Source organism: Diorhabda carinulata, chromosome 12 (genome assembly GCF_026250575.1).
Source record: "Diorhabda carinulata isolate Delta chromosome 12, icDioCari1.1, whole genome shotgun sequence".
In the NCBI taxonomy this organism is placed as follows: domain Eukaryota; kingdom Metazoa; phylum Arthropoda; class Insecta; order Coleoptera; family Chrysomelidae; genus Diorhabda; species Diorhabda carinulata.
The window spans coordinates 12,792,856-12,819,671 of record NC_079471.1 but is presented as its reverse complement, the minus strand read 5'-3'; the positions used below and the strand labels follow the sequence as shown (position 1 = coordinate 12,819,671).

Below are 26,816 nucleotides of genomic sequence, written 5' to 3'. Positions count from 1 at the left end.
TACTCTCCATAACCTGATCTGCATGACAACGCTATTCCTGGTAATGAAAGCTCTGACAGGATAGAAGCATACCATTTCGAACGTATCCTTCAAACATTGCAGTCCATCAGTATACAGAACTACGTTTTTAACGTATTTTTGGCTCTCTCTACAGGGCTGGTCTGTTAAGTGTCGATATGGACTACTTAGTTCAACCAGATCGTATTACACTTTTCTCATGACTTAGCCGCGACGAATATTGAATTACATCCCCTATCAAGGACGTGATATCTGTCGACCTTTTTGTCGATATCAATATGCCTAATGGTAAATTATATAAACAAAATGATCTAAATAAGAAACATCTATTTTTTTTCTCAGATTTGCGTTTAAATAATTTTAGCAAATTCGACCCAATGCAAGTTTCACATTAATGTGTTTACACCACAGTCTTATATACAGGTCTGGAAACTAAGCTCAATCCTCTATAGCAGCGTGGGGCTCTTGTCCGAGTTTTAAGTGTTTCAAATAGCCATATCGCGGCGCTGCTATCTACAGATGGACATGGGTACGGTTGAGATGGAAATGTTGATATAGAAAATACAATCTAATGTCAGCGAATGTCTTATTCAGCTTCTCTTGTGCTGTAATTAACTGATTTGGGGTTTTCCATATTGATTTTCCATTTGATTTTATGACTAGCAGATTCCAGAAAATGTATCTATTCGAAAGATTCTAGAAAATTGAATATTTCAACTAATGTATTATTTTCAAGAGTTGAGTTTTGAATCGCATAGAGAGCAGTTGGGACAAAAGGTAACGACTATAGATTAAAAATTAATAATGAATAATAAATTACATCTAAATTACAAATAAGGGACATCAAGACAAAAGCGAAGTGGAAATACTTTTACAAAATTTACAAAATTTTTTATTAAATTACATCCAGCTAGATTGTGCCTAAATAGTGTATATAATAATTTATATTTGTTAGGACGAAATCAAAACGGTTGTTACTCCTTTAATAATTGCTGCCATATTTTCATTTATAGGAAGTTCAGGAAGTTCTCATATCAAAAATTTCCACAGTATTTTCTCCGGGAGAGATAATATTTTGATGTGAGCTCAACCTACTGCATATATGCACCTAAGAAAACGGATATACTGTAAAATTCTTCTTGAACCTTTTGCAGCTGCTGCTCCGGCTCGGGATTTTATTCATTTCAGGACGAAGTTTTGCTATACAAGTTGATACTTTTTCAATTATTCGACTTGTAGTGGACTTAATACCTATATCAACATAAGTAGGTGGTTTCTAATTGCATAAATCCTGAAAAGATAAATGATATTGAAAATTTCTAGAAAGTGTAATGTTTTTGATACTCTTACTATTTTCTCGTGTTCTTCATAACTTCCCCTATTTCTGAGTAATAATTTGAATTTTTACTCTATTTAACCTTAATCCTTAATATGATTTTTTCCTCAGTCCATATAAGAAAATAATTATAGAAATAATAATAATAATTATTATTAGGTTAACACAATTTTGTACCATCTTTCGATCACAATGCTGACCTGGCGGCAACATAGTGAGGAAATTTAGCACCCTTGAAATGAACCCACACCGATACCCTCGATTCCAGACCTGTAAGACCGTGGTTTACGCATAGATTTGTTTAGTTTGGTTATAGATTTACTAATACCTCAGTTTATTGTAATAGTAAAAAAATGGAACGTTTGAAATTCATTGGAATGTTACCATAATCCCCGTACCTTTTCGTATATTTGTAATAATGAAGTATTAAAATATTTGTAGGGATTCTGGCTGTGGGAATTTTTGCTGAAAATCCTGTTCCGCTTAAAACAACCTATGGTAGAAAAGGTCTTTTAAAAGGTTTGTATTGCAACAACGCACTTACCTCAGAAAAAAAAACGGAATTATGAAAACAACTAAATAAAGAATCATCAATTTTTTTATCACTGAGCATTCAAAATATGAAAAAAGAACTAGAAAGAACTGTTCACTACGGAGGTAACAAATTGTAAAATATTACAGAACACTGTCTGAAACCACGCTGTCGCTTACGTCAACTTTGATCAAACCTAGAAAAACACTTAACTTACCACATAATTTAGTATAAAACAGGTGAGTTAATCATATTTTAGTTTGCCTTCATTCTCTGAAGACTATAACTTAGTTATCGAAACGCGCGTCCGACAGTGTTGCCGTTCCCAAAAGCAGTGTGTTTGTGTGTATGTGTTTTTTTTTATAAGAGGGGGGAATCCTTTTTACGGATTCCAGGCATAGGTGGTACGCCTGGATATGTGAGACTCGACTCTGCGGCGCTAGTGCCCCTATTCACTAAACCCTAAACCTCTTATCTTTTTTCTTTATCTTTTTATCTTTTTTATCTCTTATCTTTTATCCTCTCATCCCCCGCGGACCCGCCTTTTAGGCATTACTCGCAGAGGGAGGAGTTAGCTGCTGCTCTTCCTTCTGGTAGCTAAGATTTTATATCTTCTTTCTTCTAGTGGACGTCATTCGCTCTTCTTCTTTCAATGGAACGCAGTTCCGTAAGGACTTACGTGACAAACGAATTGATAGCGTTCCAGGCAGCTTCTGATGACAGCATTTCTTCTACTATTGTCTCTGGCTGGATTCACATCTTTAGAATCATCTCCAGCTCATCTCGTTGTGGATAGAATCGTGGGCAGTCAAAGAAAACGTGCACTGCGTCTTCATTGATTCCTGGACAGGACGGGCACTCCGTTGAATCATCATGCTTGAAGCGGTGAAGATATGTCCGAAAGCATCCATGTCCTGACAACATCTGCGTCAGATAATAGTTGACCTCGCCATAACTCCGATTCAGCCAAACATCGATCTTTGGTATGAGCCGGTATGTCCATCTTCCTTTTGTTTCGGCATCCCACTGCGATTGCCATCGTGTGATTAGCCCTCACTACTGACGCTTTGGTACTGACATGTTCCACTTGCTGCTTAAAGTTGAGTCGGGCATCAAGCATCACTTCCAAATATCGGATATAAGTTTATGATGTGATTTCTTGTTCGCCGACTTTCAGCTTAATGATCTCTACCACTTTTCTGCTGGTAATAAGCACTGCATGGGTTTTGTGTTGCGCCAGTTGCAGGTTCGCTGTGTCTATCCACCGGTTAACGCGCTCAAAAGAGAGATCGAACATATGGTTTATCTCGTCAAGGTGTTTGGCAACGATTACTACGGCTACGTCATTTCTTGGCAGAGTTAGTCTTAATAGACCGTCATACATAACCCAACCTTGTGGCACACCTCCAGTAATATACTCCCTCGGTCCGTTCTTCGTGTCATACTTCAGGACCCTGTTTTCAAAGTAGCTTGCTACGATCTTAAGAAGGTATTCTGATACATTCTTCTCTTGAAGGGCCTGCATGATGCATTCCGAATTGGCGGAGTTTCTGATGTCTAGAGTCGCCACCAAGTGCCATGTGTGTATGTGTGTGTGTGTATATGTGTATGTGTATATGTGTGTATGTGTGTATTAAAATTAAGGATTTCTATTAATCACCTCTAGAACAATTTTGAAGTTCAATATTTCGTAAGTTTTTCAGCTATGTGCAAAAATATTCTGATTTTTTTTAATTTCACTCATAGTTTCGCTTACTTTTGCATTTTCAAAACATTTATTTACTGCAATATTAATTGCACGTCCAAAGCAACATATATGGACTATTCCCCTCATTACTTCCTTAATCTGTGATAATGTATGATGTATTTGCTATTCAATACTCCACTAATTTAAAATAAGACTTATACTAGCTTTTACCCGCGGCTTCGCTCGCATCGAATCCGTTAAATAAGTATCAGAAATAATTATAATAGAAAAGAACTCTGTAGCTCATAGCTCTCCTAGTAGTAGTAATGTACAGGGGGAAATCGCATTTGAGTATAACTTGAGAATGGTGAAAATTAGATGAAATGCGATGGTTGATAACTGATCTGTGCATCAACACCTTTCATTGAAAAAAAAATTAAGCAAATCGGTTGGGTAGAACGCCTGAACGGACTCAGAATGGAAATCATCAATTTTTCAATATATAAGATTATTACATAAGTAGTAGCAGTATGATCTTCATCCATTTCATAACAGCCCAAACAAACGCTTACTAACTGATTTTCGTCTACAAAAGGCATGTGAGGGCGATATAGGACCTGTTTGCAATGGAAGTCCAGTAATCGATGGCACAAGATATAAATTTGGCTTGTTTTAAAATGACTTCAATAACTCGGTGCGTTTCATTGTACAAATTAGGAATTAACTTTTGTGACAATTTGTTTTTGCTGGGTAATTTATAGCTTCCATTTAAAACTTGTACAAATTTTTTGAAACCTTCTTTTTCTACTATATAATAAGGCATCATTTCCGTACCTACGAAAAAAGCCAAAGCCATGTCGGTTTTGGTTTGTAACTTTTTTGTCATCGTAAAGCTTTATATGGACAATTGTTTGTAAGTTGAAGGGACTTGTATTAATGGAGGTATCTGTGATGAAAAAAAAGTCGATTCTGAGATTTCGTCTACATCAGTAGTTTGGATCACGATATTGCTTGGCGACAAAAGATCTTCCATTTCCTCTTATAACTCGACATTCTAAAAACAAAAGCATTTATTAATTATTTTATTTTATACCAGTTTATACTTGATTTATTATTCATAATTAGTTTGAGTAGCTCGTATATCAAATAATATATAGCTATTTTGTTTATACGCAGAATTATTTGTTGGCCCCAATTTTGCCTTCTCCTTATATAGATGGTTCAAATATCTCCATTTTAATGTAAGTATTCTTTGTTTTTATGCTCAACAATTATTTTTTAATTTTTCCTTCCCCTGAGAGATTTTGCTCGAAATCAATCTGAACTGACCATTTGTGTAAAATTTTCAATGTATTGTTCAATTAACTGTAAAAGTGTCGGTTTCGGGTATCGACACTTTTTTGGCCTAGCTCGCTTCGGTAAATGCCTAGAATGTAACGAGCGATAAGGAACTTCCTTAAATAAATAATATATATATATATATATATATATATATATATATATATATATATATATATATATCTATAATATAAAAATGAATCGCAAAATGTGTTGGTAAGCGCATAACTCAACAACGCCTGGACCAATTTGGCCAAATCTTCTTTTAAAATGTTCGTTGAAGTTCAAGGATGGTTTTTACGGCGAGAAAAATTAGAATTATTGCTGGAAAAACCCTAAAAATAGCTCTTTTCTTTTTCCCATACAAATGATTTGTAACTAAAACGTAGTCAATTTGAGCACTCACTGTTGTCTAAGCAATGTAGGTGTGTTCCTAACGTCAAAGATCATATCTATCAAAACAATGTGTGTGTGTGTGCGTTGGAGCACAGAATACATAGTTGGAGGAGTTTAATATCGCGTTCCGAAACTCGCGTTTCTTTTGTAAGGTGTGTTCCTAACGTCAAAGATCATATCTATCAAAACAATGTGTGTGTGTGCGTTGGAGCACAGAATACATAGTTGGAGGAGTTTAATGTCGCGTTCCGAAACTCGCGTTTCTTTTGTATTTGTTTCGGCACGCGAGATAAAATGCAGCAGTTTCCACGTCATTACATCAGTCAAACAAAAATCGCGTTAGCAACAGTGTTTTATTATTTTTTTGACTTCAAGTCATATCAAATTAAAAAAAAAAAAAGTTGTCTGTTACCTAATCTACTGAGTTTGCTTTTGTCAACTGATACACGAAACAAATTCGTATATCGTGTTTTTTGCAGAGTGTTTAGTTAGTTAGTGTTTGATTAGTTCGTGATTAGTGAAAAAATAATGTATATTTGATATGCCTCCTATAAGACGAAGCAATTTAGGTAGAAGAACCAGAAATGCTACAAACCAAGCTAATTACCGATCTAATCGTACTGCACAAGAACGTGACGACGGAAATGAACGTGAAAGAATTCGGATATCACAAACGCGTGAAGCGCGAGCGCGACATTCAACTAATAATCGCGCAAGTTTGAATCGAGCTGCTTTCAGTTACGATGTGTCAATTGACTACAGTAACTAAATGTGTTGTTATTGGTTCTATGAAGTCGGTTTACTCACACTGTAAGGAATTAAAATACAAAAACGAAGCCAATGGATTGTGTTGCGCAAATGGTAAAGTGAAATTGATACCATTGGATCCACCACCAGAACCATTGTACTCATTGGTTTCAGGAATAGGAACAGATTCTATACACTTTTTGACACATATCCAACAATATAACAATTGCTTTCAAATGACTTCATTTGGGGCAACAAATGTAGTTCGGGAAAATTTTATGCCAACTTTCAAGGTATGTATTATAGCAGTTACTCATAATTATTTTAGCGAACAAAATTTTCTGTCACGAAAGTTAAGATGTGTCACTTATCTTCAATTTCTTAATCATTACGAAATATATCACTTAGTCATCATATTATATGGTGATTCAGTTTCAGTGACACTTTTATTATATTTTATATATTTGATAGATATTAGTTAAAACTAAATATATACTTTTTAAGATCAAATATTATTTAAGTTTGGTCACTGACAATCCATTAATTTATACCACACCATAATATTTTTCTTATTTACAGATACAAGGGCAAATATATCACAGAGCAGGTTCACTGTTACCAGTGTCAGATAGCGACAACAAATTCCTGCAAATTTATTTTATGGGCAATTCACCACAAGAAATTGATCTGCGTTGTGCACATAACAATTTAGTAAAGAGGTCTATTATAGAACAATTACAAACTTTATTTCATCAACACAATCAATTGATTATATTGTTTAAAACTGCCCTGGATCTGATGCCATCCGATAATCACAAAATTGGAATCAGAGCTGATAAAACACCTGCAGGTCAACATACAAGACGTTTTAATGCACCAACTATTGATGAAGTTGCTATCGTTGTAGTTGGAGAAAACTTGGAATCCCGTGATATTGTTTTACATCGTCGGAATGATCAATTACAACGTATAAAGGAAACACACCGCTCATATGATGCACTGCAATATCCCATTATATTTTGGCAAGGTGAAGATGGCTACGATTTCTCAACAAAAATGATAAATCCCATTACAGGTAACTAAAATATTAGTTTTGCTATGGCGATAATATTTCAGTCATTATATTATGTATTTTAATTTTATATTTGAATGTTATTAAAACAAAATCTATTTACAGGTTCTGAAACCAACAAAAAAGTCAGTTCAATGAACTATTATTCATACCGCCTAATGATTCGGGAAAATGAAAATAATCACATATTGAAATGTCGGCGATTATATCACAAATATGTTGTTGACATGTATGTTAAAATTGAAACGGAGAGATTAACATTCATCAGGTTGAATCAAACCAAACTCCGATCTGAAGAGTATATTCACCTTCGAGATGCGATTAATACTGATGGAAATGCACAGAATGTCGGTCGGATGACTATTCTTCCAGCAACATACATCGGAAGCCCTCGGCATATGCACGAATATGCTCAAGATGCCATGTCGTATGTTCGTCATTATGGTACAGCAGATTTGTTCATCACATTTACATGCAATCCGCAATGGATAGAAATCAAGCAGGAGTTATTCTCTGGGCAATCACCCATTGATCGTCATGATATTACAGCCAGAGTCTTTAGACAAAAGTTGAAATCATTAATGGGTTTCATCGTAAAACATAATGTGTTTGGTGAGACACGCTGCTGGATGTATTCTGTGGAGTGGCAGAAACGAGGATTGCCACATGCACACATTTTGATTTGGTTGGTTGAAAAGATAAGGCCAAATGAAGTTGATGCAGTGATATCAGCTGAAATCCCTGATGTACAAGTAGATCCTGGATTACATGAGGTAGTTATCAAACACATGATACATGGTCCCTGTGGAACTCTTAATCAAAATTCACCGTGTATGATGGATGGTAAATGTTCAAAACGATATCCACGGACATTAATATCGGAAACAATTACTGGTAATGGTTATCCATTGTATCGTCGCAGATCGACAGCAGACAATGGAAAATCAACAATTGTCAAATTAAATCAACAAGATATTGAAATAGATAATCGTTGAATTGTTCCATATTCACCCATTTTATCAAAGACATTCAAAGCACACATCAACGTTGAATCTTGCCATTCAGTGAAATCAATTAAATACATTTGCAAATATGTAACCAAAGGGAGTGATATGGCTGTGATTGGAATTGGTGCAGAGAATTCCAATGATGAAGTTACCCAATACCAAATGGGCCGCTATGTCAGTAGTAATGAAGCAGTTTGGCGAATATTTTCTTTTCCTATTCATGAGAGACACCCTTCTGTTGTTCACTTAGCTGTGCATTTAGAAAATGGACAAAGAGTGTATTTTACAACACAGATCGCAGTACAAAGAGCTGCTCAGCCACCATCTACTACATTAACCAGTTTTTTTGAGACATGCCAAAACGATGATTTCGCACAAACATTGCTATATTCTGAAATGCCAAAATATTATACCTGGAATCAATCCTCAAGGAGATTTATACGACGGAAACAAGGAAAACCAGTTCCAGGATATACAGATGTATATTCCACCGATGCGATTGGCCGGATTTATTCAGTACATCCAAGCAATGATGAATGCTTTTATTTACGACTGCTATTAGTCAATGTACGTGGCGCAACATCATTCCAACAGTTACGAACTGTTGATGGTGAATTGTGTGGATCCTACAGAGAAGCCTGTCAACGTTTGCAATTACTTGAAAATGACGCTCATTGGGATCAAACTCTCAATGATGCTGTAATATCATCACACGCTCATCAAATACGAACATTGTTTTCTATAATCATATCTACATGCTTCCCATCAAACCCAATTGATTTGTGGATCAAGTACAAAGATTATATGTGTGATGATATTTTGTATCAAATACGGAATAGAATGGGAAATCCAAATATACAAATCAGTGAAGAAATTTACAATGAAGCAATGATTTCAATTGAGGACATGTGCTTGATAATGTCAAACAAACTATTAATTCAATTAGGCCTGACCGCGCCCAATCGTCCAATGCATGACGCTTTTAACCAAGAGTTGCATCGAGAAAGACTGTAGGATCTCAACGCTTTGAAAGAATTAATTCAAACAAATCTTCCACTGTTAAATGAACAACAGAAGTATGTATTTGAAACTCTTATGAAAGTAACAAATGATGAAACTGGAGGGATTTACTTCTTAGATGCACCTGGTGGTACAGGAAAAACTTTTTTGATTTCATTAATATTAGCAACAATTCGCTCACAAAATAAAATTGCACTTGCACTCGCTTCGTCGGGAATCGCAGCAACTTTGCTTGAAGGTGGTCGAACAGCCCATTCAGCACTAAAATTGCCATTAAATATGCAAAGCAATAAAACTCCAACCTGTAACGTTTCGAAGAACTCTGCAATGGCAAAGGTTTTGCAGCAATGTAAATTGATTGTTTGGGATGAATGCATGATGGCACATAAAAAATCTTTGGAGGCTTTAGACAGAACCTTAAAAGATCTACGGAGCAATAATAACCGATTTGGTGGTGCAATGATTTTATTAGCAGGAGATTTTCGTCAAACATTGCCAGTGATTCCACTATCAACGCCAGCTGATGAACTCAATGCATGTCTAAAGTCCTCCAATTTGTGGAAACATGTCAAAGTACTTCATTTAAGCAAGAATATGCGTGTCGAGTTGCAAAATGACCAATCTGGAAACATATTCTCTAAACAACTCATTGACATTGGTAATGGCAAATTACCTATAGACATGTTGACTGGCTGCATTAACTTTCCTCAAAGTTTTTGTCAGTTAACTCAATCAAAAGATGAACTTATTCAGAAGGTGTTTCCAGATGTTTCTCAAAATTACAGAAACCATGATTGGTTGAGCGAACGAGCTATACTGGCTGCAAAAAACATAGATGTAAATGAATTAAATTTCAAAATTCAAGAACAAATTACAGGCGAATTGAGGATATATAAATCAGTTGATTCGGCTACTAATCAAGATGATGTAGTCAACTATCCACCGGAATTTTTAAACTCGCTGGATTTGCCAGGATTGCCACCTCACAATCTTCAATTAAAGGTCGGATCGGTGGTTATAATGTTGCGAAATATCAACCAACCGCGTCTTTGCAACGGTACACGGTTAGCGATAAAAAAATTACTAAACAATGTGATAGAAGCAACTATACTCAAAGGAAAGTATAAAGGAGAAGATGTTCTCATACCGCGCATCCCAATGATTCCGACTGATGTGCCATTTGAGTTTAAACGACTACAGTTTCCAGTGCGGCTTGCTTTTGCTATGACTATAAACAAGTCCCAGGGGCAATCATTAAGTGTTTGTGGTATTAATCTAGAAAACCCATGTTTCTCACATGGTCAATTGTATGTTGCCTGTTCCCGTGTTGGAAAACCATCAGATTTGTTTATCTATGCGCCAGGTAATCAAACAAAAAACATCGTATACCACAAAGCACTACAATGATAATAATAATAATTATTTATGATTCACATGATTAACAATAAAGCGATTACTTACTTTTAAATCCTTATATATGTTTTATTTAATTATTTTTTATTCACAACGCCCTATCACCAGGGTGACGGTTCTGTTCAGGAGAATTTTTTAAAATACGTAGGCACAAAAACTGCCACATTACAAATCTTTTTGACAGGACGAAGTCTGTCGGGTCAGCTAGTATATAATATATATATATATATATATATATATATATATATATATATATATATATATATATATATATATATATATATTGAAATGATCAGAAATCTAAAAGCAAGTAGGTACATAATGAAAATTTATAATTTATTGAGATTAGTTTTACTAAAGATAATAATTAAACTAAAGGCATAAAATCGATAAAAAAAATAAAAGAAATTGAATTGATATTTGCAAGTTAATTAATTATAGTTATTTTATATATAAGGAATTATTTATTAAAAATGATATATTCTAAAAGGATTGCATATGTACAAATCATAATTTGTATCATAGAATAATGTTATTATAAATTAATATAAAACTTAGTGGAAGATTGATTTTTTTTAAAAATATATGAAACTGTTGCCAAAATGACCCATAATAGTGAAATTTCATAAACTATTAATGAAATAAAAGTTTATTTAAAAACATAAATATAAGAACTGACAAGTGTTTGAAAAGTGAAGGACATTGTGAGGAGACAAGAGCAAAAGTCTAGTCAGTCATATTATATGGTTGCTAAGGAAAAAAAAATAAATAAAATAGAGGATCAGTTATTGGAAAAAGAGTATCAGCAGAAAAGAGAATGGGGAGTGCAAAGTTATAAGAAATAGAAGTTAAATTTGAATCAAAATACAAAATAATTGCGAATTATTAAAGATGAATGGAAGATAAATATCTGGACTGAAGAAAATCCAATGAGTTGAAGATTTGTTACTAATCCAATGAGTTGAAGATTTGTTACTGACAATTCACAGAAGTAAATGCAAGTTTTAGATCTGATATTGCAAGATATTATCATCTCAGGTCAGTTCCTTCATGTATTATTGGCCAATGATAATAGTAACAATATAAAATAATTAAAAAAAAAGGAATATTACCTATACTTACGTTGATAATGGATAAAATTCCTTATTTGTGAGGTTAAGATTCCTTTTCCGTAGAAATAATATGAATTGTGTAGTATAATTAAATTTTGTTCAATGTATCATATGTAATCCTTCCACAGAAATAGAACTTCTTGATTATATCATATAAAATTGACATAATTTTCTAGTATTTTCCTTATATTGTACATCTAAATAATAGAATATTCATCTGAGTCGATTTATAACAGATAACTGTGTAGAATTATCAAATTAGAGGAACGGCTAACTTCAGGTTAGACTCATAGGCGTACTCAACTACATTTTATTAAACTTTATTTGAATTAAAAATAATACAATTAACTTTTAACATAAAACTTTTATTGATTTGTTAAAAGGAAAAACATCCATAAGTTATTTATTTATGCCAGAACTCAAAGAGAGAATGAGTTTAATGCCCGGCAAATAACGTGCTAGCGACAACAACAGAAAAATAAAAACAATAATAAAAACAATAATAGAAGTAGAAAAAAATAATTACAAATTGGCGCCCATCGTGGGGCTCGATAAAACGAAAAACGTGGGGCTCACATAAAACGAAAAACGTGGGCTCTTAAATAATAATAACACATCACTAAAAATAAAAATAAACAAAGAAATCATGGAAAGGAAAATGAACTTAAGAAATGGAAAAGAGGTAGGTACAGAAGAAAGATCAGAAGAGGAAAAGGAAGAACGAAGGCATAGAAGTGGTGATTTTGAGGTGCAGTATTTAGAACAAGGAAGAGAACAATCAGATGGAAATGTGACAGGGGATGAATTGGAAGAACAGGAGGATAGGAGACAACAAAGAAACAATAATGATCAATTAATGGAATTTTTGATTAGTATGAGGGGAGAAATTAAACAACATATGAATAATATGAGGGGAGATTTTAATGAAAAGATGGATAATATTAATGGAAATATGAATAGATTGGAGAGGAAAATTGAAAAGGTTAAAATTGAAGGTTTGAAGGAAATTAAGAAACTTAGACAAGAAAATGAAGATTTTAAAAAAGAAATGAGACTATAGGCAAGCAATTTAATAGGGAATTGGAGGAGATGAATAAGAAATTGCGGGAAACTGTGGAAGATATAGAAGATAAAATAAGACGAAATGGAGGAGGCATAATGTGTAAAGGAAATGTGGATATAGGGGTAAAATTTGATGGAAATATAAATACAATTCACCCTAAAGTTTTTATGAAAATAGTGAAGAGTAAAATGAAAGGAATAAAGGATTTGATGGAGATGAAAATAATAATTAGGGGAATGTTATCAGGACATGCACTAATGTGGTTTTGCAATAAAGAAGAGCAGATTATAGATATGGAAGGTTTTGAAACACAATTTTTAATGTATTTCTGGGGGGAAATTCAACAGGCCAATTTTCGAGAACGGTTGTATTTCGGAAAATTTCACTACAATAAAAATAAAAATTTAAATTCTTATGCTATGCAACTTTATAATATAGCACAATATCTAGAACCAGCAATGAAGGAGGAGGAATTAGTTTTATATGTAGGAAGACATTTTAATGCTGAGATGTCTGAAACGATAGTTCTACATAATATAAAGACTATGGATAATATGTCAAGTTATTTACAAAGAGTTGAAAGGAGTATACAAAATGGAAACGGAATTAATAGATATAAAAGTGAAAATAGATATGAAGATATACGAAATGATAGACAGGGTGAAAATGGAAATGGATTTTTTAGAAAAAATCATTACGATAGATATGGAAATACAAATTATGGAAACAGGAATTTCTAAAACAGAAGATATCAAGGAAATGTGGACAGGAATTTTGAAAATGGAGACAGAGGAAGATATAATGGACAGAATAATTTCAGGAATAGTAGTCACAGAAACAGGGATGATTTCAATAGACAATATGACAGGGGAGTTTATAATGGAAATAGAGGTAGGAATTTGCAGCAACAGGATAGGGGTAATTTCAGAAGAGATGAGTACAATTTTGATAGGGATCAAAGATCTGATAATAACAGGGATAATAATGCCAACAGTCCAAATGAAAGGGAAAGTGTGAGACAAGTAAATGTTATGATACATAAGGAAAGAGATGAGGAACTTGTTCAACAAGATGAGGATAGAAATTTTGCATAAATCGCTCCCATATACATAATATTATCTATTCTAGATATGAACATCCACGCGAATTCATAAATAATGGGGAATTTTTTGAAAACCATAATAAATTCAATTTAATTTTTATAGGGGGTAAAATTGGGAATATTGAATGCAAAGTTTTAATAGATACAGGATCTGAAGTAACTTTAATTAGTAACAAAGTTGTGGATCAATTATCTAAAAATGATATTATGATGATTTTATTTAACATACTGTGATAATTAATGAGATATTATGAAAAGTAAATGAAGAAACTGACGAAATATGATATAGGTTAATTGTAGGATGATTGAGTTATATTGTTATTAATGATATAATATTATAATAAAGAAAATAGAGATATATGAATAATTATAGAATTGAAAAGAGAGAAATAAGAATATGATGATAATATTGAAAAATGCGAATTATTAAATAAAAGGGGAAATTATAGAAATGGGGGGAGAAATATGAAGATTATTATTATAATAATATAGCGAAATAAACGATAATTATAGGAAAAGAGAGAATAGTATAAAGTAGGAAAAAGATAATCACAGTATTTTAAATAAGAATGTTGATTAATTGAAATTGGATTGATGGATAAAAGATTGGAAATAGAAACTACAGATATATTAAAGAAATTGAGTTTGAAGACTTCATACAATTATTAGTGATAGGGAGTTTTATACATTATTAAATAGATAATTTATAATTTATATTTATATTTATATATATATTATATATAAATATAAATATATATAAATATTAAATATATATTATATTTATATTTATACAGAAAATTTATAATTTATTGAGATTAGTTTTACTAAAGATAATAATTAAACTAAAGGCATAAAATCGATAAAAAAAATAAAAGAAATTGAATTGATATTTGCAAGTTAATTAATTATAGTTATTTTATATATAAGGAATTATTTATTAAAAATGATATATTCTAAAAGGATTGCATATGTACAAATCATAATTTGTATCATAGAATAATGTTATTATAAATTAATATAAAACTTAGTGGAAGATTGATTTTTTTTAAAAATATATGAAACTGTTGCCAAAATGACCCATAATAGTGAAATTTCATAAACTATTAATGAAATAAAAGTTTATTTAAAAACATAAATATAAGAACTGACAAGTGTTTGAAAAGTGAAGGACATTGTGAGGAGACAAGAGCAAAAGTCTAGTCAGTCATATTATATGGTTGCTAAGGAAAAAAAAAAATAAATAAAATAGAGGATCAGTGATTGGAAAAAGAGTATCAGCAGAAAAGAGAATGGGGAGTGCAAAGTTATAAGAAATAGAAGTTAAATTTGAATCAAAATACAAAATAATTGCGAATTATTAAAGACTAGCTGACCCGACAGACTTCGTCCTGTCAAAAAGATTTGTAATGTGGCAGTTTTTGTGCCTACGTATTTTAAAAAATTCTCCTGAACAGAACCGTCACCCTGGTGATAGGGCGTTGTGAATAAAAAATAATTAAATAAAACATATATAAGGATTTAAAAGTAAGTAATCGCTTTATTGTTAATCATGTGAATCATAAATAATTATTATTATTATCATTGTAGTGCTTTGTGGTATACGATGTTTTTTGTTTGATTACCTGGCGCATAGATAAACAAATCTGATGGTTTTCCAACACGGGAACAGGCAACATACAATTGACCATGTGAGAAACATGGGTTTTCTAGATTAATACCACAAACACTTAATGATTGCCCCTGGGACTTGTTTATAGTCATAGCAAAAGCAAGCCGCACTGGAAACTGTAGTCGTTTAAACTCAAATGGCACATCAGTCGGAATCATTGGGATGCGCGGTATGAGAACATCTTCTCCTTTATACTTTCCTTTGAGTATAGTTGCTTCTATCACATTGTTTAGTAATTTTTTTATCGCTAACCGTGTACCGTTGCAAAGACGCGGTTGGTTGATATTTCGCAACATTATAACCACCGATCCGACCTTTAATTGAAGATTGTGAGGTGGCAATCCTGGCAAATCCAGCGAGTTTAAAAATTCCGGTGGATAGTTGACTACATCATCTTGATTAGTAGCCGAATCAACTGATTTATATATCCTCAATTCGCCTGTAATTTGTTCTTGAATTTTGAAATTTAATTCATTTACATCTATGTTTTTTGCAGCCAGTATAGCTCGTTCGCTCAACCAATCATGGTTTCTGTAATTTTGAGAAACATCTGGAAACACCTTCTGAATAAGTTCATCTTTTGATTGAGTTAACTGACAAAAACTTTGAGGAAAGTTAATGCAGCCAGTCAACATGTCTATAGGTAATTTGCCATTACCAATGTCAATGAGTTGTTTAGAGAATATGTTTCCAGATTGGTCATTTTGCAACTCGACACGCATATTCTTGCTTAAATGAAGTACTTTGACATGTTTCCACAAATTGGAGGACTTTAGACATGCATTGAGTTCATCAGCTGGCGTTGATAGTGGAATCACTGGCAATGTTTGACGAAAATCTCCTGCTAATAAAATCATTGCACCACCAAATCGGTTATTATTGCTCCGTAGATCTTTTAAGGTTCTGTCTAAAGCCTCCAAAGATTTTTTATGTGCCATCATGCATTCATCCCAAACAATCAATTTACATTGCTGCAAAACCTTTGCCATTGCAGAGTTCTTCGAAACGTTACAGGTTGGAGTTTTATTGCTTTGCATATTTAATGGCAATTTTAGTGCTGAATGGGCTGTTCGACCACCTTCAAGCAAAGTTGCTGCGATTCCCGACGAAGCGAGTGCAAGTGCAATTTTATTTTGTGAGCGAATTGTTGCTAATATTAATGAAATCAAAAAAGTTTTTCCTGTACCACCAGGTGCATCTAAGAAGTAAATCCCTCCAGTTTCATCATTTGTTACTTTCATAAGAGTTTCAAATACATACTTCTGTTGTTCATTTAACAGTGGAAGATTTGTTTGAATTAATTCTTTCAAAGCGTTGAGATCCTACAGTCTTTCTCGATGCAACTCTTGGTTAAAAGCGTCATGCATTGGACGATTGGGCGCGGTCAGGCCTAATTGAATTAATAGTTTGTTTGACATTATCAAGCACATGTCCTCAATTGAAATCATTGCTTCATTGTAAATTTCTTCACTGATTTGTATATTTGGATTTCCCATTCTATTCCGTATTTGATACAAAATATCATCACACATATAATCTTTGTACTTGATCCACAAATCAATTGGGTTTGATGGGAAGCATGTAGATATGATTATAGAAAACAATGTTCGTATTTGATGAGCGTGTGATGATATTACAGCATCATTGAGAGTTTGATCCCAATGAGCGTCATTTTCAAGTAATTGCAAACGTTGACAGGCTTCTCTGTAGGATCCACACAATTCACCATCAACAGTTCGTAACTGTTGGAATGATGTTGCGCCACGTACATTGACTAATAGCAGTCGTAAATAAAAGCATTCATCATTGCTTGGATGTACTGAATAAATCCGGCCAATCGCATCGGTGGAATATACATCTGTATATCCTGGAACTGGTTTTCCTTGTTTCCGTCGTATAAATCTCCTTGAGGATTGATTCCAGGTATAATATTTTGGCATTTCAGAATATAGCAATGTTTGTGCGAAATCATCGTTTTGGCATGTCTCAAAAAAACTGGTTAATGTAGTAGATGGTGGCTGAGCAGCTCTTTGTACTGCGATCTGTGTTGTAAAATACACTCTTTGTCCATTTTCTAAATGCACAGCTAAGTGAACAACAGAAGGGTGTCTCTCATGAATAGGAAAAGAAAATATTCGCCAAACTGCTTCATTACTACTGACATAGCGGCCCATTTGGTATTGGGTAACTTCATCATTGGAATTCTCTGCACCAATTCCAATCACAGCCATATCACTCCCTTTGGTTACATATTTGCAAATGTATTTAATTGATTTCACTGAATGGCAAGATTCAACGTTGATGTGTGCTTTGAATGTCTTTGATAAAATGGGTGAATATGGAACAATTCAACGATTATCTATTTCAATATCTTGTTGATTTAATTTGACAATTGTTGATTTTCCATTGTCTGCTGTCGATCTGCGACGATACAATGGATAACCATTACCAGTAATTGTTTCCGATATTAATGTCCGTGGATATCGTTTTGAACATTTACCATCCATCATACACGGTGAATTTTGATTAAGAGTTCCACAGGGACCATGTATCATGTGTTTGATAACTACCTCATGTAATCCAGGATCTACTTGTACATCAGGGATTTCAGCTGATATCACTGCATCAACTTCATTTGGCCTTATCTTTTCAACCAACCAAATCAAAATGTGTGCATGTGGCAATCCTCGTTTCTGCCACTCCACAGAATACATCCAGCAGCGTGTCTCACCAAACACATTATGTTTTACGATGAAACCCATTAATGATTTCAACTTTTGTCTAAAGACTCTGGCTGTAATATCATGACGATCAATGGGTGATTGCCCAGAGAATAACTCCTGCTTGATTTCTATCCATTGCGGATTGCATGTAAATGTGATGAACAAATCTGCTGTACCATAATGACGAACATACGACATGGCATCTTGAGCATATTCGTGCATATGCCGAGGGCTTCCGATGTATGTTGCTGGAAGAATAGTCATCCGACCGACATTCTGTGCATTTCCATCAGTATTAATCGCATCTCGAAGGTGAATATACTCTTCAGATCGGAGTTTGGTTTGATTCAACCTGATGAATGTTAATCTCTCCGTTTCAATTTTAACATACATGTCAACAACATATTTGTGATATAATCGCCGACATTTCAATATGTGATTATTTTCATTTTCCCGAATCATTAGGCGGTATGAATAATAGTTCATTGAACTGACTTTTTTGTTGGTTTCAGAACCTGTAAATAGATTTTGTTTTAATAACATTCAAATATAAAATTAAAATACATAATATAATGACTGAAATATTATCGCCATAGCAAAACTAATATTTTAGTTACCTGTAATGGGATTTATCATTTTTGTTGAGAAATCGTAGCCATCTTCACCTTGCCAAAATATAATGGGATATTGCAGTGCATCATATGAGCGGTGTGTTTCCTTTATACGTTGTAATTGATCATTCCGACGATGTAAAACAATATCACGGGATTCCAAGTTTTCTCCAACTACAACGATAGCAACTTCATCAATAGTTGGTGCATTAAAACGTCTTGTATGTTGACCTGCAGGTGTTTTATCAGCTCTGATTCCAATTTTGTGATTATCGGATGGCATCAGATCCAGGGCAGTTTTAAACAATATAATCAATTGATTGTGTTGATGAAATAAAGTTTGTAATTGTTCTATAATAGACCTCTTTACTAAATTGTTATGTGCACAACGCAGATCAATTTCTTGTGGTGAATTGCCCATAAAATAAATTTGCAGGAATTTGTTGTCGCTATCTGACACTGGTAACAGTGAACCTGCTCTGTGATATATTTGCCCTTGTATCTGTAAATAAGAAAAATATTATGGTGTGGTATAAATTAATGGATTGTCAGTGACCAAACTTAAATAATATTTGATCTTAAAAAGTATATATTTAGTTTTAACTAATATCTATCAAATATATAAAATATAATAAAAGTGTCACTGAAACTGAATCACCATATAATATGATGACTAAGTGATATATTTCGTAATGATTAAGAAATTGAAGATAAGTGACACATCTTAACTTTCGTGACAGAAAATTTTGTTCGCTAAAATAATTATGAGTAACTGCTATAATACATACCTTGAAAGTTGGCATAAAATTTTCCCGAACTACATTTGTTGCCCCAAATGAAGTCATTTGAAAGCAATTGTTATATTGTTGGATATGTGTCAAAAAGTGTATAGAATCTGTTCCTATTCCTGAAACCAATGAGTACAATGGTTCTGGTGGTGGATCCAATGGTATCAATTTCACTTTACCATTTGCGCAACACAATCCATTGGCTTCGTTTTTGTATTTTAATGCCTTACAGTGTGAGCAAACCGACTTCATAGAACCAATAACAACACATTGGTAGTTACTGTAGTCAATTGACACATCGTAACTGAAAGCAGCTCGATTCAAACTTGCGCGATTATTAGTTGAATGTCGCGCTCGCGCTTCACGCGTTTGTGATATCCGAATTCTTTCACGTTCATTTCCGTCGTCACGTTCTTGTGCAGTACGATTAGATCGGTAATTAGCTTGGTTTGTAGCATTTCTGGTTCTTCTACCTAAATTGCTTCGTCTTATAGGAGGCATATCAAATATACATTATTTTTTCACTAATCACGAACTAATCAAACACTAACTAACTAAACACTCTGCAAAAAACACGATATACGAATTTGTTTCGTGTATCAATTGACAAAAGCAAACTCAGTAGATTAGGTAACAGACAACTTTTTTTTTTTTTTAATTTGATATGACTTGAAGTCAAATCCTTTTAAGCCGTACGAATTGTTTTTTTTTAGCCGTACGAATTGTTTTTGTTTGGATATTAAAAATAATAAAACACTGTTGCTAACGCGATTTTTGTTTGACTGATGTAATGACGTGGAAACTGCTGCATTTTATCTCGCGTGCCGAAACTAATACAAAAGAAACGCGAGTTTCGGAACGCGACATTAAACTCCTCCAACTATGTATTCTGTGCTCCAACGCACACACACACATTGTTTTGATAGATATGATCTTTGACGTTAGGAACACACCTTACAAAAGAAACGCAAGTTTCGGAACGCGACATTAAACTCCTCCAACTATGTATTCTGTGCTCCAACGCACACACACACATTGTTTTGATAGATATGATCTTTGACATTAGGAACACACCTACATTGCTTAGACAACAGTGAGTGCTCAAATTGACTACGTTTTAGTTACAAATCATTTGTATGGGAAAAAGAAAAGAGCTATTTTTAGGGTTTTTCCAGCAATAATTCTAATTTTTCTCGCCGTAAAAACCATCCTTGAACTTCAACGAACATTTTAAAAAAAGATTTGGCCAAATTGGTCCAGGCGTTGTTGAGTTATGCGCTTACCAACACATTTTGCGATTCATTTTTATATTATAGATATAGAAGATAGATAGATAGATAGATAGGTAAGTTTCTGCAAAGTTGACGATGTCAAGTTTTGGATCCAGTATACCTACAGAACAGAGTATTGAGTTAAAGGTTACAGGACCACAAAAAAGTACAAAAGTGTGAAAATTATGAAAAAGAATCAATCTTCGATAAATTGATTATTTTCGATTAACCGATTATTTCCGAATATTCGATAATCGAAATTTTCGGATTTTCCGATTAATCGATATTTTCCAGATAATCGAAAAATCGATTATTTGATTATTTTATATTATTTGATTATTTTCGATTAATCGATTATTTTTTGATTAATCGATTATTTTGCCCACCACTAATTGTCAGTTCTCAAAGAAAACTACAAAAGGCGTCTATTTTTAGAAACAACATATATTGCCCAAAATGGTTAATGCATTAACAAGAAAATGGTTTAAATAACCTCAGTTTATGCATATCTTTTGGATACATAAATATACATATATGTATGTATCAGATGTATCAAATAAATAATTAATATTTCCTCTATATGACATAAAAACAATTACAGCAATAGAATGAAGATCTTTCCCATAGGCTCGGACTGCACGGGAAAAACCATCATCCTCTTGATTCTACCGGTTTCTGGCACAACACAGATCTTCTAGTTGAGTTACTCAGTTCGCCCAACTAAGAGTTCCAATAATTAAACTTCACTTGTTCGAATAGTTAACAAATCGTAGAAACGATCTGACTGTTATATGCTTTAACTTTCGATTGACTATCCTACTGACTGTGCCACTTAACTTTTAATTAACTGAAACCGTGTTTTTGAAAACTATCTTTATTTCTATAATAAACTCTATCAACAATTTCAAATACAAGACTGATATTTTTATTACAATCATGAATTAAATAAATTTTTAATAAACAAAACTAAGCAATTCTACAATAAAATAAGTTCTTAATCAGCACAATATACTGTCCATCTAAGGGCAATGGCGTAGGTGACACCTTCCCCTTTAGAAGGTAGCTACTCCTGGAAGCTGGATCCCATCTTCTGTTGCCTGCGGGTGATTCTTATTTGTGCTTCCTGAATGTGTCCTCTTATGCATAATCCACAAGAAGTCCAATATCAATGCTATATAAAGAAGAATAGTCCAAATACTGGGAATGTGAAAATTAGTGTTTCCCGTATTTATTGGCGTTATCAGTTGATTTGGAATATCCTTCAATTTTAACCCTTTTAAATCAATCTTCATTGGAGAAACGTGTAATTGATTTAATTTCAAATTGTTGTCTTGGTTCCTAAATATAATCTTACATGCTGAATTTTCTATTAAATAAATGCCTTTAAGAGTTCTCACTTCAGTTTCTTGCTTACATTTCATGATTAATTTTTACTACAGGAAATATTACCAAAAATTGGAGATAAATTTCTCCGGAATAATTTCAATGTGATTCTTAACTATTTCATTTTTTGTATATTAACAATATGTAGAATTTCCTGCTAGCAATATGTTTTTTTCGCATCCATAATTATTATTGTCTTGCAAATGGTTAGGACATTGAAAAATATTGCCGCGAGTGCAAATGTCATTTAAAGGTTTAATGACATTATTTGATTTAAGTAAAAATTTTGAATTAGGTATTAGTGTTACGTATTCTGTAGGTATAGGTAACATATAAAAGAGATTAAATAAAATATAATAATAAATAGGTACCGATAAAAAATAATGTATTTGACTATTTCCTTCGAAAAATTTAAGCCAACCAAAAAGCTGTAATATTTTATGTTTACCTAGCAACGATCAAATTTCAGCGATAATACTGCACTAGTGCAAATTATCGATAATTTGCACTAGTGCCAAATTTTCGTCTAGGATTAATAAACATCATTTGGTTTTAATTTTATATTTTAAGAAAAGGAACAATTATTGTTTATTTTAAATTAAATTTTTCTCAGGAAATAGTCTGCCAAAATGCCCTCTCGTGCATGTCAAATTGTCTCATAATTTCCTCTCGTGCGCATTCGCGCACTCGAGAAAATTAAATTATCGACAATTTGACATGCACTCGGGACATTAATATTGATTATTTTCTACTTTACAAACTACGTCTATGACGGCTTCAAATTCTAAAATATTTTTATGTTTTAATTCGAAGGGTAATTCCGCTTGGTAGTAATAATGCACTTTTTGAAACTACAAATAAATCGTGAAATTTTATAATACTTGGATGTAATGTTCTAAGTTTGCAGAAGGTCGAGGAATTTTCAACCGTTTCTAAAATGTCTTGAATTACATTAAATGTGATAAGAAGTTCGTTGAATAACTCTTCCAAATAAATAATATTTTACGCATTTGCTTGAAAATCTAAAATATCTCTTATCTCAAACATTTTCGTTTTTAATATTTTTTCATTATACTGAATGTCCTGAATTGTCTTATTAAAATTATCAGTTATTTGGTGATTAACAGAATATTCAATTCTAATTTGATTTTGCAAGTTTTTTGGTTTTCGCAAGAATTCGCATTTCTCAATTTGTAATTCAAAATTAGAATCTCTTAATCTATTGAATACTTCTTTTAAATTTATGATGTGTTCTTGTAAATCTGGTACATTAAGTATTTTCAAATGTTTTTAATGTTTGGTTTGGTTCCGTGGCTGGTGTCTCTAAAAAATTATCGGATTCATCATTAGTGCAATCGGAATCGTCTATATTATGGAGTTCTTCCGAGATAAAATTTCTAGGTTGATTAGGATTGTGTTGGAACCTATTTTAATAATTTTGAGGTTGGAGTCTAGATGTATTTCTTGTAGACATACTCATTGGAGTTGGATTTCGAAATCTTTGGTTCTGATTGGGCTTAAATACAAAATTTCAAATACAAGACTGATATTTTTATTACAATCATGAATTAAATAAACTTTTAATAAACACAAACTTAGCAATTCTACAATAAAATAAGTCCTTTATCAGCACAATATACTGTCCACCTAAGGGCGATGGCGTATATTTTGATAAAGACTAAGAAAAGTCGAACGTCAAAATGTATCTTCTTTTAAAAACTATCAAAAAAAGGTAATTTTGAAATAGAAGAGACCTGAAATCAAGAACATTTAGATAGATGCATTAATATATCAAAAGGTCTAAGAAATAATTTTTATCAATATATATATATATATATATATATATATATATATATATATATATATATATATATATATTTATATATATATATATATATATCAATCTTCTATCATTTTTTAAAAAATCATTGAAAAAAAACCCTTTTTAAATCAGAGAAAATGTTCATAGATAAGCTTTCAAATAATGGCTCATTATTCATCAAAAATAACCAAAAATCGTTTCTACATAAAATCATATCTCTAGACGATGTCTCAATGTACTCAAATATTCCTGATTATCTTATAACACACGTATTGAAAAATGAATGGTTTTCAATCAATCAGCATACATCACCCAGTTAAGACGAATTTCTAGAAGGCTCATTAAAACTAATAATTATTCCCAATATAACGACAACTTTTTCCAAATACAAAAGGGATGTACAATGGGGTCCCCAATTTCCTCATGTCTGGCGCAAATTGTTATGGAATATGTAGATACGAAGATACTGGATGATATGGATATTGATGTAATATTTTTCAAAAGACACGTTGAGTGTTTAGTGGTAATTCCTAGTAAGAAATGCAATACATTTCTTGATAACTTTGATAAATTCAACCCAATTGTTCAATTCACTTCAGAAATTGAAAACAATAAAAAAATGTTTTTTTTCAAAATGACACTCATTAAAATCAATAATAAAATAAGAACTAAATAGTATACAAAAAAAACATGATTTTTCATGTAATATTCCTTACACCTAAATGCCATAATTTCGGATTTATAGCTACATTTACAGTATCTCCACCAAAGTTACAATAAATATTGTATATTGAATAAACTCGTTTAAGTTGAATATTATTATTATTAGAAAACATACCGTAAAGGCGATTACAGCAGATGCTCAAAATGTTGTCCATTTATTTCAATATAACAATTCATGCGATTTTTAAAACTTTGGAATACATTTTGCACTATCCCTGACTGCTCAATTCTTCTTATCTCTGTGGTAATCTTTTGATTCCTGAATATTAGCAGGTTATGTTTTATAAATGCCTTTCAATCTATATTCTGGGAAACACATTAACTAAAATAACTAAATACAAAACCAAATAAAATAAAACTTCAAGTCGTTTACAGAGAAGGCACTTTCCAGTAAATAGGCACTCAAATTATTATGCGGGAAAAGAAGATATCGATTTGATTTTAATTGGCAAGTGAATTTGTATTTTTTTGAATTTTAAAATATAGAGCCCTTAACTGATTCTGAACTTAGAGTGGATAGGTAAAGGTCGTACTCCGCGTTCCTAGCTGGTTAGCCGTGTAACGTCATTTCTGAAATTGGAAAAGCGGGCTTACGAATTAGGAAAACGGATTTTCAGATGAATGAGGAAAAGAGAGTCAGAATTTTAAATCTAATCAAAGAAGTCCCTGTAATGAGCCCTGATGTTTAGTCCAAGTAAGTCCACACGTACCCCAGAAGGGAAGGGCATATTGGAGATGCGACTGGAACTGTAGTATTACAATTTGTTAATCAACACAATCGAAAGCGTTAGAAAAATCACAAAAAGTTGTTGCAGTGAAGTGATTGCTGTTTAGGCTAGAGTAGACATTATTTAGGAGGAAGAATATAGTATCATTTGTACATCTGTTACTTATGTTCATACAGAAATGATTAAAGCCTCTTTTTGACCAATCTTAGATCACGTGGGAAGGAGTACAATTGGGCGATAATTCGATGCATTATTTTTATCTCCTTTATGCAGATGTATAATTATAGCGGTTTTAAGACAATTGGGAAAACATTTTCCATGTCCATCAGTTCCTGATAAGTATTTATTTGTACTGTATGTAATTAATTGTATTGCGAAGCTCTGCTAAAACTACGAGCATAAAGGAGAAACTGTGTAAGCATTAGCATCAGGGAAATATAAAATGGAGCATGAGGAGTTATAGAATTTGATTATTCATTCACGAAGTAAGATTATCAGGTGAAGTAGAGATCACGCTCGATAAAGAAGTCCTATTTCTTAGATCATACACAATGGACCATGTTTCTTCAGAAACATTACGAACATTGGAGAGTTTCCTATAATAGTAGATATCTTTGGTAGCTTTTATTGTTTTGTGATAAATTTTTCTGTATAGTTTCCGTGTCGTATCGTTTTTTCATTCTGTCTCTGGCAACTTGAGGATTCGAATGAACAAGTTCGTGTAGTTCGTCCATTCTTTTTCTCATTGGAATCACATATTCTTCTCCCGCTACGTCTTCTCCAGGTAGACAGGTCGATAAGCCATTGAAAAAAGGGATAAATACTCATCCCAATCTCTCTGGTGGTTGAAAACTACTTTGGACAGATATGATCTTTGATCACTGAGGACTTCCAAGGGCACACCATATCTGCTGATAAATTCTCTCACCAATACTTTCGCGACAGTTGTAGCCTCTTGATTTGGAATAGCATAAATTTCCACACACTTTGTAAAAAAATCCATCGCGACTAGGATGTATTTACCACCACTTTTTGTTATCGGAACTGGTCCAGCGATATCCAAAGCGATCCTCTTGAGAAGACTTCAACCATTATATTGTTTCATGAGTGCCCTTCTTTTACGATGTAGTCCATTACTCGTAGCGCAGGTCGTACACTTCTTAAACCAGTCCTCCACATCGTCGGTGCTGTATATCCAATAAAACACTCGCTGAAGGGTTTTCTTCACTCCCAGATGATCTCCCGATGGACTGTC

At 32.9% G+C, this 26,816-nt stretch overlaps 1 protein-coding gene across 1 annotated transcript in view; it reads left to right on the top strand.

Annotated features, from left to right (window-relative positions):
• Positions 1–26,816, top strand: part of LOC130900287 (putative ammonium transporter 2) — a 151,913-nt gene that overhangs the window by 107,015 nt on the left and 18,082 nt on the right. Inside the window, exon 9 of the mRNA XM_057810800.1 lies at positions 1,796–1,873. Within this exon, the coding sequence (XP_057666783.1) occupies positions 1,796–1,873 (78 nt within the window). The remainder of the gene's footprint in view (positions 1–1,795; positions 1,874–26,816) is intronic.